Below are 16,488 nucleotides of genomic sequence, written 5' to 3' on the forward strand. Positions count from 1 at the left end.
TAAGGTCTCTAATTAATTAACATTAAAAACCTAATTCAGGTTCGGAGCTTTCCAACACACCAATAAAAAGAAAAAACGAAAAGAAAAGAAACAAGATGGTGTATGAATTTGGTAATTCTGATTAGGAACAGAACAATTGCATATGGCAGATAAAATGTGTCGAAATAATTTGTATAAAATAATTGATGCGAGATAGATACATATAGTAAAGTCATAATTTGTGAGTTTGTGATCGAGATTTAAAGAGCCTCTAGACTCTAGAGTCTCTATTATAGATATGAATCATGCTACTGGCTGCGTTTTAAAGAACATTGTGGAAACAAAATTATTAGAGAATCTAGTCAAAACCTACTGATCATTCATATGGTTGACAAAAAGTTTTTTCTTCTATTATATAGTCAAAAGTAATAATTTTGGTATAGCTTAAAATAATCATAAACAAAATATAGCATATAATAGAAAACTACTAAATTCAGCCATAAAAATCCAACTTTACTCAAAAAAATAAATGGCCGTTTTTACTAGTTATAGAATTTAGAGGAATTTATTGGGGCAGTATAGTATAAATCTTTTTTATTACACTAACCTTAAAATCTGCTGGATTTACTAACAGATATAATTAATTCTCGAAATATAACTAATTGAAATCGTAGTTTTTCAGATACAAATATTCCAAAACTAAACGTCAGCACACAATTACATCAATTTATTATATTTTCTCAACAGTTAAAAGAAAATAAAAACCAAGAAGACTTTTTGCACCTAGAACGTGGATACAAAGACGTATGCTACATCCTCTGTTTCACCTGCGCTCAAAAAAAAAAAAAAAAAAAATCATTTTTCTATAATTAAATAAATAATTTATAATGTCAAACTTTATACAGTAGTGTGTATCATCATTTAAATAATCAATCTAACTGTATTAATTAATTATTAATCACCAATTTTTATATTGCCGTCCTTCTCTTTCTCTCTCTCTATAAGGGTTGACTCTAAAAAGAACCATACGCAGAGTTCCTTCTCTCTACTAGTCTCTCTCTCTCTATCTCTATCTCTCTCTCTTTCTTCAAATTTCAAATATTTTTGAGTCTGAGAATCACACCGCGTCTGCGTCCACCAAATCCTCCATACCCATCTCTTAAAGTCCGATTCTTTCTTCCTCAAATCTCGATTACTCCAGTACCCTTTTTTTTCTTTCTAAGATTCGTTCTTATCCCCAAATCTTGTTAAGGCTTTGGTAGCCACTTGTATCGTTTTGTATGGTTGTGAAAATGAAACAGATCATGCGGTGGCCACCGTGGCCTCCTCTCTTCGCCGTCAAATTCGACGTGATCGTCGTTGTTCACAAGATGGAGGGTTTGTTGGATTCTTCCGATGGTGATGGCGATGATACTGATCATCAGCGAGGTGTGACGACGACGACGACGAGGAAGAGACCTGTCGTTGAGATCAAGTGGAAAGGACCTAAATCGGTTACTCTCAAACGCTCCCTCGTACGGAATTTAACCGAAGAAGGTGGGTTTCGCGGCGACGGCGTCGTTGAGTGGAACGAAGAGTTTAAGAGGGTTTGTGAATTCTCTGTTTACAAGGAAGGATCGTTTCTTCCATGGATCGTTTCTTTCACTGTCTTCAATGTTAGTCTCACTCTCTCTCTCTCTCTCTTATCTTTTTTAGAATCGTTGACTCTGATGTCTCTTTCTAAATTATCAGGGTCTGTATAAAGGTTGTACCTTTGCTTTAGGTCCTCTGTAATTTAGTTCCAATGTATAAATTGGGGATTTTTATTCATTCTGAGATAAGTCTATGGTCTTGATTAGGCATTTAGATTTTGTGTATGTGTTGTGTCTTCTTGGGATTTGTTGTTATGCAAATCTAAGTGTTTGGGATCGGTTGTTATGTAGGGACTGAATCAAGGATCAAAGGAGAAAGTTCGTAGCTTTGGGAAGGCATCACTGAACATTGCAGAGTACTTTTCATTGATGAAAGAAGATGATATTCAAGTCAAAGTTCCTCTGAAGTATAGTGGCTCATCATCATCATCTGTGCGAAGTCCATGTCTTCATGTGCGTCAGTGATCTTTTTCTTATAAGATAGTTGTCTGAGTTTATTACTGTTGTTTTCATTTCTCTAACCGCAAGTTTCAACTTATGATGTTTTCAGATATCTCTTCAGTTTGCCCTTAAAGAATCATTGCCTGAAAGACAGAGATCTGCTCTTCCTGTTCTATGGTCTCCTCTTTCTACTGAAGCTGAGAAAGCTGAGTCTGTTGTAAAAGTAGGCCTGAGAAAGATGAAATCCTTCAACCATTGCATGTCTAATCCCCACGCATCGGAAAAGGAGTGTGAGAAAGATGGAAGCAGCGGAAGCGGAAGTGAAGGAAAGAGTCCAGAGAGAAATCTTGATTCTGACTCTACTTATCCTTTTGACACAGATTCTCTAGATGAAGGTGATGCTGCCGATGAGTCAGAAGAGAACAAAGAGAATGAAAGCGGCGTAGCTGATCCGGTTAATTACAAAACACTTCGATATGCTAATTGGGCTAGAGGCTCATTTCATGCTGATACAAACCCTGAAGACGAGGATTTGATATATTACAGCAACCGCAATCCATTAGCAGAGACCGGACATTGCGGTAATGAGGCTTCAAATGATGTAGTAATCTTGGAGCAGACGAAAGGACAAATGTCTAAGAAGAGAATGTTATCTTGGAAGAAGAGAAAACTCAGTTTTAGGTCTCCTAAACAGAAAGGCGAACCTCTTCTTAAAAAGGATTGTCTTGAAGATGGTGGTGATGATATCGATTTTGACCGCAGACAACTGAGTTCATCCGATGAGTCTAACTCTGATGTAAGTACATTGACTACGTTTAGTTCTTGGTTTTCTTATGTTATTGTTTCTTAACTCTTGATTGATTCTCTTGCAGTGGTATAGGTCTGATGATTCAATCAAGAAACCATTATCCCAGTTTGGAGATGATGATTTCGTTGTTGGTAGTTGGGAAACCAAAGAGATTATAAGCCGTGATGGGCTGATGAAACTCAGGGCTCAAGTATTTCTCGCATCAATCGATCAGAGAAGCGAGAGAGCTGATGGAGAAAGCGCATGCACAGCCCTAGTTGCAGTCATGGCAAATTGGTTAGGTTCCAACAGAGACATAATCCCAACAAGGTCAGAGTTTGACAGTCTTATCCGAGAAGGATCATCCGAGTGGAGAAACATGTGCGAAAACGAGGAATACAGGGAACGGTTTCCAGACAAACATTTCGATCTGGAGACAGTTCTACAGGCAAAAATCAGACCCATCTGTGTAGTCCCTGAGAAATCATTCATCGGGTTCTTCCATCCAGAGGAAGAAGAAGGAAAAGAAGACGCTAGTCTAGATTTTCTCAAAGGTGTAATGTCCTTTGACAGTATCTGGGAAGAGATCATGAAACAAGAACCAGAAGAGTCGGCAAGCGAGCCTGTGATCTACATTGTGAGCTGGAATGATCATTTCTTCGTGCTCTTGGTGAACCATGATGCTTATTACATCATAGACACGCTTGGAGAGAGGCTCTATGAGGGTTGCAACCAAGCTTATGTCTTGAAATTTGACAAAGATGCAGAGATCCAAAGATTACTACCCTTAAAAGACAACAAAGCCGGCCTAGAAAACAAGAAACAAGGTGGTAAGGACAAGTCTGAGTATGCCGAAAGATCAAAAGAATCAGAAGAAGAACAAGAAGAAGAAGTAGTGTGTAGAGGTAAAGAGTCATGTAGAGAGTATATAAAGAGCTTCCTCGCCGCGATTCCAATTCAGCAAGTTAAAGCTGATATGAAGAAAGGACTGGTTTCATCTTTGCATCATCGTCTTCAGATTGAGCTTCACTACACTAAACACCTCCATCATCAGATAGAATCCTCTGAAACTGTGTCTGAAGCTGCGGTGTCTGTAACAGTGGCTTGGTCGTTGGCGAGCCAATTCAGCAATAATGGTGGGTTTGGCTGCGAGATCGCTGAGCTTTTGGGGGTAGTAAAGGTTTAAAAGAGAAGTGTATATAGAGAAAAAGAGTTTACTTTTGTTTGAATTTTTGGTGTTCATAATCATAAATAACTCAATAACCCCTTTTGTATTTTTTGTTTTTATTTTCTGGCTAATTTGATGTCCATAGTTACAATAATGTTTTTGGCTTTCTTCAGTTTGGCAATAATAAAATTAATGTTTTTCTTTGGAGATAGACTTTTCTTCCTCTCTGATAATAATAAAAAATTAATGTATTTTAGACTGATAATAATAAAATTCTATATAGAGTGTGAATGGTTGCAGCGGTTGGGGCATACGAATCCATATGCGGATTAGACTACTTTTTATTTACCATTTTATCAGTCCGCAGTGGTACGATCCAAAAGAAACAGAAATAAAACCAATGTGGACTAATTGCAGATTGCTTTTGCATACAAATAGAATTTGTCCACAGCAGTCTGCTATCCACCTTAAAAATAGTGTGGTTTAAACCGCAGACAGATTTGGCTGCCTAGACCGCAGTTACCATTGAGACCAATAAAAAAAAAAATAATAACAAAGTTTAAAAAAAAAAAAATCAATCGATAAATACGAAATTAAGTAAAAAAACATGTCCGACTGAATCTGCTTTTGTCATCGAGAAGGCTTTTTTTGTATCTCTGTAGCTCTCTGCTCTGCTCTGCTCTCTATTCATCTGATTGATTTTGTTGGGGAAGAAAAAGATGAAGAGAATCTTTGGTGCGAAGAACAACAAAGAGCCTCCACCGTCTATTCAAGATGCCTCTGATCGGGTTCCTCCTCTCTCTCTCTCTCTCTCCTTTAATCATGATTAGCTTTTTGTCTCGAATTCGTTTTGGTAGAATGTTGGAGAATTACGGATTTGTTTAGGGTTCGAACTTCGAGAGCCGTCGATTTCTGGGTTTTTATTGATTTCAGTCAGCTTTGGGAGTTTCGGTTTTGTGTTGAGATGAAACTGCTTTGGGGTTAGATCATGGATGAACAACTTTGAAGAAGAGCTACTACTTAGGAGTTGATTCCCTAGTTTTGATGTGTTTTTTTGTGTTTCAGATCAATAAAAGAGGAGAGTCAGTGGAAGAAAAAGTTAAGAGGCTTGATGCTGAGCTTTGCAAATACAAGGAACAGATCAAAAGGACTAGACCTGGTCCTGCTCAAGAAGCTATCAAAGCTCGTGCTATGAGAGTTCTCAAGCAAAAGAAGATGTCTGTCTTTCTTTCTTTTTTTTTTCTGTTATCATCTCCTTTTATGTGAATTGCCCTGCTTCTGACATTGGGTTTGGGTTTTAATACCAACTGTTGTTACTGTTTTGGTTTAGGTATGAAGGACAACGTGACATGCTCTATAATCAGACTTTTAACCTTGATCAAGTTTCTTTTGCTGCTGAAGGTCTCAAAGATGCTCAACAAACTGTATGTCTCTCGATTATTGAACCCAAAAAAATCTGGATGTGTTTCTTGATATGAATCTCGTATGATTCTTGTTGTAAATGATTTTTTTGCAGATGACAGCGCTTAAATCTGCTAACAAGGAGTTGAAAGGAATGATGAAAACCGTCAAGATTCAAGATATTGATGTATGTTTTCGACTACCTTATTCAAGAAGCTCTTTTGTCTTTGTTTCCTTGATATTGTTTTTGATTATGATATATGTATTGTATGACACAGAATTTGCAAGATGATATGATGGACTTGATGGATGAGAGTTCTGAGATTCAAGAGACACTGGGTAGGAGCTACAATGTTCCTGATGACATTGATGAAGATGACCTTATTGGCGGTAAGTTCTTCCTCTTGTGTTTTTTTTGGACTACTCTCTCTGTCCTTCACATTTTCTTAGAAATCCACTTTTTGCTGCTTGGGATCGGTAGAAAATATTGCCCTGTGTTTCCTCTTACACTTTTTGAATGGGTTTGTGGTTTCAGAGCTTGATGCTCTTGAAGCTGACATGGGAAATGAGACTGAAGCAGACGGTGTGCCTTCTTATCTCCAACCCGATAAAGAACCGGATCTTGCTGATGAACTCAACTTACCTGCAGCACCAATGGGGCATACAGGCGCTCCACCTGGACGAGCTCAAGTGAGTGTCCTCTGACTTTCTTCTTTTTAATTTTATTCGCAAATATGCACATCCTCCAATGAAACACTTATCTTAGTTGTAGAGGAAGTTATTAGAGGCTGAGTCTTTATTTCCACCTTTTGCATGATTACAAAATCAGTGATAATGTTTTAATTTGCATACGTTGTTTACACAATAATACTCTGCATATTATGTGGAACTTGGACACGTATGGCTGATTTATGATGTTGTTTTGATGATGAACAGGCTGAGGATGAATGGGGATTACCGGCAGTACCACGTGCATCACTTCGGGGCTAAAATTTCGTTTTTTTCACACCTCTTTGTGTGCATAAATATTCATCTCCAGCTACTTCTATTGTGAATTCCATCTATGGTTTATCAAGCGCATATATCTTCTGATAGACTTGATTTCGATATCAAAATCTCTTTGCTTTGAAACTCTTTTTTTCACCATGCTTACCTTCACAGATCCATCATGTGCATTCCGTCCTAATCAAACACATATGTCTACAACATCATCGCATTCTAAATGATGTATACTAAAAGTTTGTGAGAACCGTTGGTTAGGATTTGAAGTTTGTTGTGTACAAAGAAAAACTTAAACTGAAGTTTTGGTAAAACATGAAGTTTTTGAGAAGTTGAACCGAACATGAAACATGATGAAGTCCAAATTATTTAGGGGTTATAATAATCAAATACATACATTTTACTATAATATTAGATTCCACATGAAGCTCCTCCAGGTCCACCATATGTGAACAAAATTGGTTTCTTTCCACCTTTTAAGCCATAACATTTATCGTTGTCTAATAATTTTTCTAACTTGTATTTACCACTTTCCTGGATCTCAAAATTGGAATCCAAGATTTCAAGTTTTCTGACGCGTGCCGACGCATTGTCATCTTCAGTTGGTAGATGGCCGTTACCCATTGGAGGGCTAACACCAGAAGGAGAAGCTTGAACTATTCCTCCAACTCCAATCATGTCTACACTATTACTTATAAGATCAAACAGTTCTTTTGGCCAATAACCTATTTGTTTATCTGCTTCGGTATAGTTTACATCTGCTATCCACCAATTTCCTGATTCTTTATCCTTCAATAAATATCAAAAATTGAAAATACACACTATGTTAATATTTAAGGCTAGAGAAGTATAGTACATATGTTACGTGACCTCAAGAAAAAGAAAGAAAATTTACCTGTATGATACTAAAATATATACCCAATTCTCCTTTGGGATCATAAGGTAAAGGTCCACTTAAAACATCAGTTTTTGACACTTGAACAAAACCACGACATATTGTATTGTAACAACCGGCTCCATTAGCTCCCTGTTATTATTTTGTCTGAATATATTAATATAAATTATGCGATTATTAACAATAATTCACATATCAATTTTTTTAAAAAAAATGGTATACCACATATCATGTTATTAAACACATGAAAAGTGTATATACAGTATGTGACGATAAATATACCTTCCAATACCCATAACTCCATGTCCGTCCATCACCGAATAATTTTGGATTTACCTAGGAGTCAAATTAGTGAATTCTAATTTTTATAATAATTTAATTAAAATAAATATTAACATTGAATTTACCATCCAACCAGCTTGGATAAAGTTAACTTTGTTGTTAACTCCACTGCCTACATATATGCTAGCATACGAAGCTTGGTCTTTACTAATGTTCAAATTATGCATACTCATCCAAGCTGCCAAACCATGGTAAGGACCTTGACCTTGTGATCTTACTCCAGCAATCTCCAAATTTTCAAAAATGATAATACGCTTATCTTATCATAAACATTATCAAAATATGCATATTTTGCAAATCAAAATATGCATATTTTGCAAATCAAAATTTTAAGTGAATTCTCTTACATGTGTCCCATGACTTTCGACGGTAAACGGGTTAAAATGTTTTTCTGTCCAATATTGAGCATTTGCGACATATTCTTTCGTATTTCTGAGTATAGGAACTGTTCCACTAGGACACTCAATGATTTTTTTTCTTTCACCTCCAGTTTTAATTTGGTTTTTCGGTTTGAAGATTGAGAAAGATGGTTCAAGCTGCTCAAAAATACATAGGTATATGATATATGAGTGAGGTTTTTCACAAAACAAAATTAGATATTATCTTTTTTCTCTTTTTCATAAAACTAAAATTAAATTTGATATGGGATGACCATGTGTATACATGTTATTCTAGACCATGTGTATACATGTTATTCTATACAACAAAAGATGCATAGACCAAAATGAATAAGGTTAACAAGATGACAAAACATGTATTTTAAAAGATAGTTTGATGAACAATACCTGAATTTTATGGTTTTTGAGTAGTGGATGACTCAATGAAGGTTGTTTATATATATCCACACAATCATATATGGTATTCTTATTTAACTGTGAAAAAAAAATTATTAATTAATCTACAAATATTATTTTAAGATTTGGATGTGTATATATAGGATTCTTCTTTCATTTTACCTTGAAGGATTTCAAATCTCTCATAGTTTCTCTAGATTGAGCTACATAAACTATGAGTATGAACGCAACAAGTTTCAGAACAAAATCCATGAATTGAAAAGATAAATATTCTAGAATTTTTCTTTCTACTTTTTTTTTTCTTGTTAAAACTACAATTTTACACCTATATATATATAAGTAATTCCTCTTTATTGGTCCATTAGTGACTTAACTTTATAAGAAAAAAAAACAGAAGAAAAAAGTTATTTATCTCTTGACTGGTCCACTTTATTTTTTTAATATATAATATGCATTTATTGGTCCACATTAATATGCATCTATACTAGTATTTTTACAGCAATTTTTGACAAAAAAATCACTTTAGAAACAATTAGCATTCAATACATTGACTTTAATATTAGTAACCAAAAATTTCAAAATTAATTATAAGTAAGATTTTAAAAAAATAAGGAAATCTTTCTATCTCATTCAAACATAAATATATGATTTCCTTTCATTTTTATTTGAATTTATTTTTTAATTATCTTAAATTATTCTATAATACATTTCATTGTAATACAAATTTTAAAAAGCGGACATATATTACTCAATAGATGCATAAAAAAATACGGGTACAATAATATTATAAATATTTCTATTTTTTAGAAAGTTAAACTTTATAAAATGTTTAAAATATTAATAATATTTAAACATTTATGAAGTTTCAAATATTATAAATATTTAAACTTTATAAGAAGTTTAAATATAATAAATATTTCAACTTTAAAAAAAAAGTTAGAAGACCTTTAAAATATTAGTAATATATTTAAACTTTTACGAAACCTCAAATATGAGAAACTTTTACGAAACTTAAAATATTAATAATATATTTAAACAATTTTTGTTGAAACAAAGGAGAACAAACAAAAATTGTTTAGATGCTCTGAATACTTATCTTTTCTTTAAACAGAAAAGTTTAACAAAGAATAAATTGAGAAAGTATGATTGTAGTTGTAGTCTCTCTTAAATTTGGAAGAAGAAGAGGAACCGTCAATTAAACAAAGTTAGGACTTTTTTTTTTGTTTACTAGTTCATGATGACATTAATATGCATTTTTATCTTAACATCAGATTTTTTTTGTTTTTTATATCAGACTTATATTATTAATAATTGAGTCAGCAGAAATTTTTTGAATAAGATATCATTATACATTAGTTTTGTTAATAGTGTTTTCATACAACACCAATCAGAAGAGACTTGGGTGCATACAGACAGTCATAGATGCGATGAAAGGAATGTTTTGGCATTATATGCGAAACTGAGAGGCAACAGAGTACAGGGGTAAAGCGAATGTTGTCGCAGTCTTCACCAGACATTTTTTGGTAAATTACATTACATGCATGATGCATTAAGGAGGTGATGAGCGACAAGTCCAATGAGGAACTGAAATTGCCCAAAAATACTCTGGTAATTCAACGTTGATCTTCTTCTCTAACGCACCGAAAGCTTGTGCAGGTAGTGGGTCAATGGAGTTCAGTTAAATGCTTGAATGGAAGATGCGAAGCCTATAGTTTTCCTCTAAGCATAAAATTATGCCTTTTTTCTTAATTTCAACATCCGATATATGTTAACATGCATGTATTACCTTATCAAGGTCAAAACATAAAGTAATACGTTTCTACCTTGTTGTTTGTAAAATTGACAGTCTAACTAACGTTCTACGACATTCAATCATTAAGAATTTGAAACTTCAATATATAAAATACACGAAATGCTCAGTCTAAACTCCAAAGTTTAAATTAAGAACATCTCAAACCTTCCAAATGGCCAACGGTACAGAACCAAATTTCCCTAAATCGACTCTCAGTCGTCTCACTTTCTGGTTCTCATGGCTATTTTCGCAGCTATATTTGTGATCGTCTTGTTCATCACTGCCTCATGCTACTTCGTGGGACGTCAAAAAGCCAAAAAGCCACGGGTTGAACCAGTCTCCACCCTCCAGCCATTGCCATGCTTAGGTTCATACAAGCTTAGCGCGAAAAAAAATAGTTTTGTTTTTTTTTTTTAAAGTTAAAAATGATAAGTATATATGTATATATATATTAGATGGTTACCCATCATAAACATAGATGATATGTATTTTTAATTGTTTATATATTTATAATATTTTGTGACTATGACAAAATCATCTACATATATAAAAATTATCTGATTGCTTGATACATTGAGTATAGTTTACATTAAATTTTATATAAATATAAATTGTAGGTGTGATTGTTTATATATGACAACAAATTAGTCATTTTTTGGTTCTTTGAAATATTGAATAGATATTAACAAAAACTAAGCAAAACATATGCAAAATATAAACAAAACATAAGTAAATATTTTTATGTATGTGTTTTATAATGTACTAGATGTTTGAAAGTAAAAATGAAAAACTACATGAAAGTTGAAAATTTGCAACCACACTAACAAAATGCTAATGTGACAATAAAAAATAGATGGCATAATATTTGAGAGTCTATTTTATGTGTTATTACACATTAGCATTTTGTTAGTTAATTAATATTATCTTTTCGTATAAATTTTTAATACAAGTTTCCAACTTATGTAGTTTTTCATTTTCCTTCAAACATTTAATAAATTATATAATACTTTAATAATGCAAATAAAAGATTATGAAATATGAAATAAGAAGAATTAATAACAAACAAAATATTATAGATTTTTAAAATAAAAAGTGTAAACACATTTTCAAACTAAATACATAAGCTAACTTAAAAAGATATATGTGGCCTTACAAATTTTTTTATATCATGTGGCCTTGGGCAAATGCCCTTTTCAATATACATGAGGCACGGCACTGCGGCTCCAGCTTGCCGATTTGGCGTAGTAAGCCTTACCAGAAGATCATAGTCAACGTTTAACACTGAAACAATTCTATTAAGTATAACCTAACCAACTCTGGTCCAAGGACCTGACAATAAAAGAGAATCCTTCATTAATACAGAGATTCTCAAGCTTTTCAATACTGTAACGAATAGGTGATCAATCGTTGTCATGTTATCTGGAAACCCGTATAGGTATTAGCCTAAATGACATGACGGCCTACTGTCCAGAACCTTAGATAATGACAGTTTCAACGACATAAAATCTGAAAAAATGTCCCTTTTCCCGAACCATTATTCCCATGAATCTATGTATTTATTAGCAAAATAAGAAACTTTAAAAAAGAAACACGCCTCTTTGTTTGTCGTCCTTTTACATATGCAGTGTGCCAGAAAAATAAAAATAAAAATACGTTTTTCCACAGTGAGCTACGACATTGGAAGTCAGAACCGTTAAAATGTCTTCACTAGAACCTTCAACATCAGAACATTTTAGCTAAAACAAAGAGTTTCGATCAATATAGTGGGATACTTTATACTCCTAAATCATATTTATACAAATCGACAAAGATTTGTCCTTTTTTCAAACAGAGAACTGTTAACTCCTGAATTCCTTTAAGCTACTTATTCTTGTGGAGGGTTTTGTCTTTCAGTTGAGATTGAGCTTGGTTAGATCTAGCAAGTTCCAGTCCAAGTGGGACGAAGCTGTCCTTGGAGCTACATTTGAACCAGCAGAAAATGATCTGACCAGCCTGTTATTGTTGTTATTGCTCCCTAAGTATCCCGGTCCAGATTTCAATCTCTGAGCTTCCTTCTTCAGTAACTGATACTCACCTACAGAAAAATTTGGTACAATCAGTAGAATGATCTCAAGCTGTGATCCAGAATCCTTGAATATGTGCATGTTTTTATTTACCTTCCCTTATGAGCTTGTCCTGCTTAAGTATCGCCATCTGCTGCTTCAACTGGCTATTCTCCAGGGACAGCGTTGCGCGTGTCTGAAGAAGTGAAGCCACTCTCACTGATAAATCAGCTTCCACTGTCTGCAAAACGAGATTGCTATTAGTTTACTACCATATTCAGTGTGCTAGGTGTCTAAACAATGTCGTAACACCAACAACTCCGATCGTTCGCCACAGAGATCTACCATACAGCATTGTAGTTTGTACATTGATCCATAACCAATACAGTGGAGACCAGAACCAATTAGTTTTAAGAAAGCACACAAACTTTAATGGAATCTATACCTGCAACATGGCTACCGTCCTCTCAAGTTCAGCAATGTACTGGAGCTTACGAACTCTTGAACGCTGTCCCGGGTTCCTGGCAGAGCGAAGGTTGAGAAATGAAGAACGAATCAACAACATATGACACAGCAAGATAATGAACAGGTACCAAACTGGACATTCTAAGACATTCTCGTGGACACACACACACATATATCATGCACATTTGCCAATAATCATAACAAACCCCATCATCAAAGCCAGGTGTAAACCAGAGATATGGAAGTTCCCACTCATTTCTTCGTCTCACTAACAACCTAGAACTAGATACAGAGGTACTACACGAGAGCTAAGGGACTAAACTTGAAACATGAATATTAGTAACATTAACTGATACAGAATACTCTAAAGGAACCAATTGTCTCCACGATAAAGTATCGATGTTAGAGAATATTTCCGTAAGAGGATTTAATGTTCTCTCACCTTTTTGCATTTGGTATGCCCATTGAACCACAAGCATTGTCACCAACAGGTAAAAAATCTATCCCTTTCACCGTAGCATCCAAGTTCTGAGGAGGTTTCTGAGAACCATAATCCGAAAAGGCCGAGGCAATAGGGTTGTTACTGAAGCTTGAGTTGTTCCTAGCTCTTGGCGAGTTGGGACCATATACACAAGCAGACTCCAACTCCCCACAAGCTTCAGAACTCAAACTTTCTTCATCCTCACTTTGGTTAAAACCAGAAAAGTTAGCTGAGATGTCTCCCAAAAGGACAACAGAGTCGCTAGCAGAGCGGCGCAGAGGACCTCCACCTCCAGGGAGCATCATCCCATCAGTTTTCTCAGAGAGCAACTCATCAAGCCAAGCAGGTTGATCCTCAAGCCTGGAATCTTGAGTAGAAGAAGACTTGTATTGACCAATGTATGATTCAACGGGTGAGGAAGAAGAGTAAAACGTATCTGCAACCGGATTCAAAGACAGCTTCTTTGGAATCGGGCAACGAGGAGGAAGCTGAGCAGGCCTTGACATGATTCAGAAACTCCTATAAAACCAAAAAAAAAAAAAAAAAAAGCAACAATCCAAAAACCTTCATTAGAAGCTATAGCTGCTCTCTAAGCAATGAAAAGTTTCAGCTATACCAAATTTTAAAGCTTTTCGATTAGTGTCAGCTATCAAACAGAAACCTCAATCCCAGAAGGAAGAAGAAAAAAACAAACTTTAATTAGTAAAAAAAAAACAAATTTGTGAAATCCGACAAGCATTCTTGTTCTAACCCCACACGACAAAACAGTGAAAGGAACAAAAACAAAAACACAAATTTTAAGGAGAAGAAGAAAGAACAACGAATCAATGAAACAGTTATTACCCAAAACCCATTACAAAAACGACATTGAAATCAGAGAAAGAAAGAAAAAAAAAAACCCTTGTTGGTTCTTTGAATCGAATAATTATTAAGAGTCAGTCATAAGGAATCAAAACAGAAACCCAAAGTATTAAACTTTTGAATCGTCGTCGAGAGTTTTATTATTATTATTTTACCTCGAGGAAAACCAATATAAACGCGGCGAAGATAAAAGAGTGACAGACAGAGACGAGGAGGAGGAGGAGGAGGAGGAGGAGCAATGCGGAGTAAAAGAGAGCGAAACGAGAATGTAGGAGAAGCTAAGGGTAATTAGTCAGTAAAGCTCCCAAGTTGCAACAAAATTAAAAAAAAAGGAGGAGAATTTATTCGTTTGCCTTTTTTTAATTTGCTCTCACAGCTGAGCTGAGAGCCCTGCGTATATTAGGAGGAGGAATCATGAATGTATAAAAACTACGCACGCAGACACAATTGAAAGATTGAAAGAAAGAAAAAAAACCCCAATTGGCTGGAGAAGGAGGCGTACGTACGGACGCCTCTTTTGGGCCCTTTTGTGGGTTTTTATTTCTTTGGTTCGGTCAAGTAAACCTGACCCATCTCCCCATCCGTACCTTTTTTTTTAATTATTATTGTTCTGTTTTGTGTGTTTCACATTGATTACGACGATATTGGCTTCTTTCTTTCTTTTTTGACATTTATTAGTCAAGAACGTTCCGGAAGAATCAATGATGAGTCAAGTCAATGAGTCAAGAAGATTTGAGTGTCTTGTGTATATCAATAAATATAGATTGAGAGAGGTGTTGTAGTCGATCAGATCTCATTCCCTTGTCAAAATTAGGTCATCTCAATATATGAGTATGCCATTCAAACACATTAATTTCAATATTGTTATGGTTCAATTCATTATTATTATTATTATTTCTTTTTTGGTATGAATAATGATGATCCGAAAATATTTAAAATTACTCAATGAGATCCTCTTTTTTTTTCTTTTTTTTTTGCCTTTTTCCAATATCGGGTCAAAGATTTTTAAGTTTTAAAACTAATAGACTTGACCAAAAAAAACAGCTGTGCTGCAATCTACAGTAATAATATTCCAGCACTCGTTTGGTTTACGCAAAGTTTGAGATCTTTTGTGTGTGATCTCATTTCTATAACAGGGTCAGATTAACAATAACAACTAGGGTGGGTGGATTACAAATGAAAATGAAAGTAATGATGCAGAAAAAGAAGAGAAGTCGTCACCTTATAGTTAACGTATACTTTATCCTAGATACGAAATTTATTACATATCCCAATTATTATTATTCATTGATCTTTGCTTGGAATCTACAAAGTTGCACATTCATTCAACTCACACGTGTGTGTGTGTTTGTACAGAAATTAAATAGCAGTCACATTTTTCTCAACATTGTAATACTATTCATTATGTTTTTGATAGCGTAATTTTTTTTTTTCTAAAGAAAATCACTATTTATAATGATTCATTATAGTTGAAATTTTTTTAAAACCAATCTATACTAATAAAAAGTAGAAGCTATAAGCTCTTAAGACTGTCCACATAGGATTTTAAACATCCAATTGGAATTCGACATGTCACTAATTAACATTTTTTTAATTTCCAAAATTTTATATATTAAGATATTTTCTAAAAGACCAATTAGGATTTGACATGACATTCGTTAACATTTTAAAAATTTACATAATTTTTTAGAAAAAGGAAAATTTTAATTTATGGAAATAAAAAAACTATGTACAATATCCCACATCGGTTAGAATTTTTTAGACAATGGTTCAGAACCATTATAAATAAGATTAATATGCTTCCAACAACGAATGGGCATTAAAGCTTGATTTATCAGGCGTCCAAGTTAAAAAGTTTTATTCGGTTTGATCCGGTTTTTTATTTGATCAAATTAAAACTTTAAAAAGTTTCAAAAAATATTATAATATTTAAAAAAATTAAAAGTTTAAATATTATAAATATTGGAACTTTTAAAAGTTCTTAGCTTTTAAAAAAAATTTAAATATTATAATTTTTAAATTTTAACAGTTTAAAATATTATAAATATTGAAATTTCTAAAAGTCTTAGCTTTTAAAAGGTTTCAAAATATTATAATTTTTAAATTTTAAAAATTTCTTAACATTTAAAAGGTTTTTAAAAAATTATAATTTATAAATTTTAAAAGTTTAAAATATTATAAATATTGAAACTTGAAAATTTTTAAAGGTTAAAATATTAGAAATATTTAAACTTCATAGAATGTTTTAAAACATTACAATTACTTAACCTCCATAGAAATTTTAAGACATTATATCTATACTAATAAAAAGTTGAAGCTATAAACTTCTAAAAGTGTCCATATAGGATTTTTAAAAAATCAATAAGAATTAAATATTTCACTAATAACATTTTTGAAAATATAGTAGTAA

At 33.6% G+C, this 16,488-nt stretch overlaps 4 protein-coding genes across 5 annotated transcripts; 2 read left to right on the plus strand and 2 right to left on the minus strand.

The window, feature by feature from the left end:
• The first annotated feature begins 808 nt into the window (after positions 1-808).
• Positions 809-4,213, plus strand: LOC104708632 (uncharacterized). Its single transcript, XM_010425224.2, has 4 exons — positions 809-1,634; positions 1,902-2,063; positions 2,161-2,847; positions 2,924-4,213. The coding sequence occupies exons 1-4, from the start codon at positions 1,260-1,262 to the stop codon at positions 4,022-4,024; spliced, it is 2,325 nt and encodes a 774-aa protein (XP_010423526.2). The 5' UTR covers positions 809-1,259; the 3' UTR covers positions 4,025-4,213.
• Positions 4,214-4,523: 310 nt separating this feature from the next.
• Positions 4,524-6,538, plus strand: LOC104708634 (vacuolar protein sorting-associated protein 60.2). Its single transcript, XM_010425226.3, has 7 exons — positions 4,524-4,794; positions 5,072-5,223; positions 5,337-5,430; positions 5,523-5,594; positions 5,686-5,797; positions 5,943-6,097; positions 6,344-6,538. The coding sequence occupies exons 1-7, from the start codon at positions 4,726-4,728 to the stop codon at positions 6,395-6,397; spliced, it is 708 nt and encodes a 235-aa protein (XP_010423528.1). The 5' UTR covers positions 4,524-4,725; the 3' UTR covers positions 6,398-6,538.
• Positions 6,539-6,709: 171 nt separating this feature from the next.
• On the minus strand, positions 6,710-8,814 carry LOC104708635 (protein neprosin-like). 2 transcript variants are annotated; one of them, XM_010425227.2, is made up of 7 exons: positions 8,600-8,814; positions 8,429-8,515; positions 7,991-8,179; positions 7,709-7,870; positions 7,584-7,637; positions 7,302-7,433; positions 6,710-7,195 (listed from the first exon to the last, which is right to left on the minus strand). In XM_010425227.2, the coding sequence occupies exons 1-7, from the start codon at positions 8,687-8,689 to the stop codon at positions 6,818-6,820; spliced, it is 1,092 nt and encodes a 363-aa protein (XP_010423529.1). In that variant the 5' UTR covers positions 8,690-8,814; the 3' UTR covers positions 6,710-6,817. The 2 variants fall into 2 exon arrangements, with proteins under 2 accessions (XP_010423529.1, XP_087316886.1); XM_087460760.1 differs by lacking the exon at positions 7,709-7,870 and having other exon boundaries at positions 8,600-8,781.
• Positions 8,815-11,906: 3,092 nt separating this feature from the next.
• Positions 11,907-14,715, minus strand: LOC104708636 (basic leucine zipper 2-like). Its single transcript, XM_010425228.3, has 5 exons — positions 14,234-14,715; positions 13,179-13,736; positions 12,717-12,792; positions 12,386-12,512; positions 11,907-12,303 (listed from the first exon to the last, which is right to left on the minus strand). Exons 2-5 carry the CDS (start codon positions 13,721-13,723, stop codon positions 12,119-12,121), a joined length of 933 nt encoding a protein of 310 aa, XP_010423530.1. The 5' UTR covers positions 13,724-13,736; positions 14,234-14,715; the 3' UTR covers positions 11,907-12,118.
• Positions 14,716-16,488: the final 1,773 nt, after the last annotated feature.

Source organism: Camelina sativa, chromosome 8 (assembly GCF_030686135.1).
Source record: "Camelina sativa cultivar CO46 ecotype springtype chromosome 8, ASM3068613v1".
Classification (NCBI taxonomy): Eukaryota; Viridiplantae; Streptophyta; class Magnoliopsida; order Brassicales; family Brassicaceae; genus Camelina; species Camelina sativa.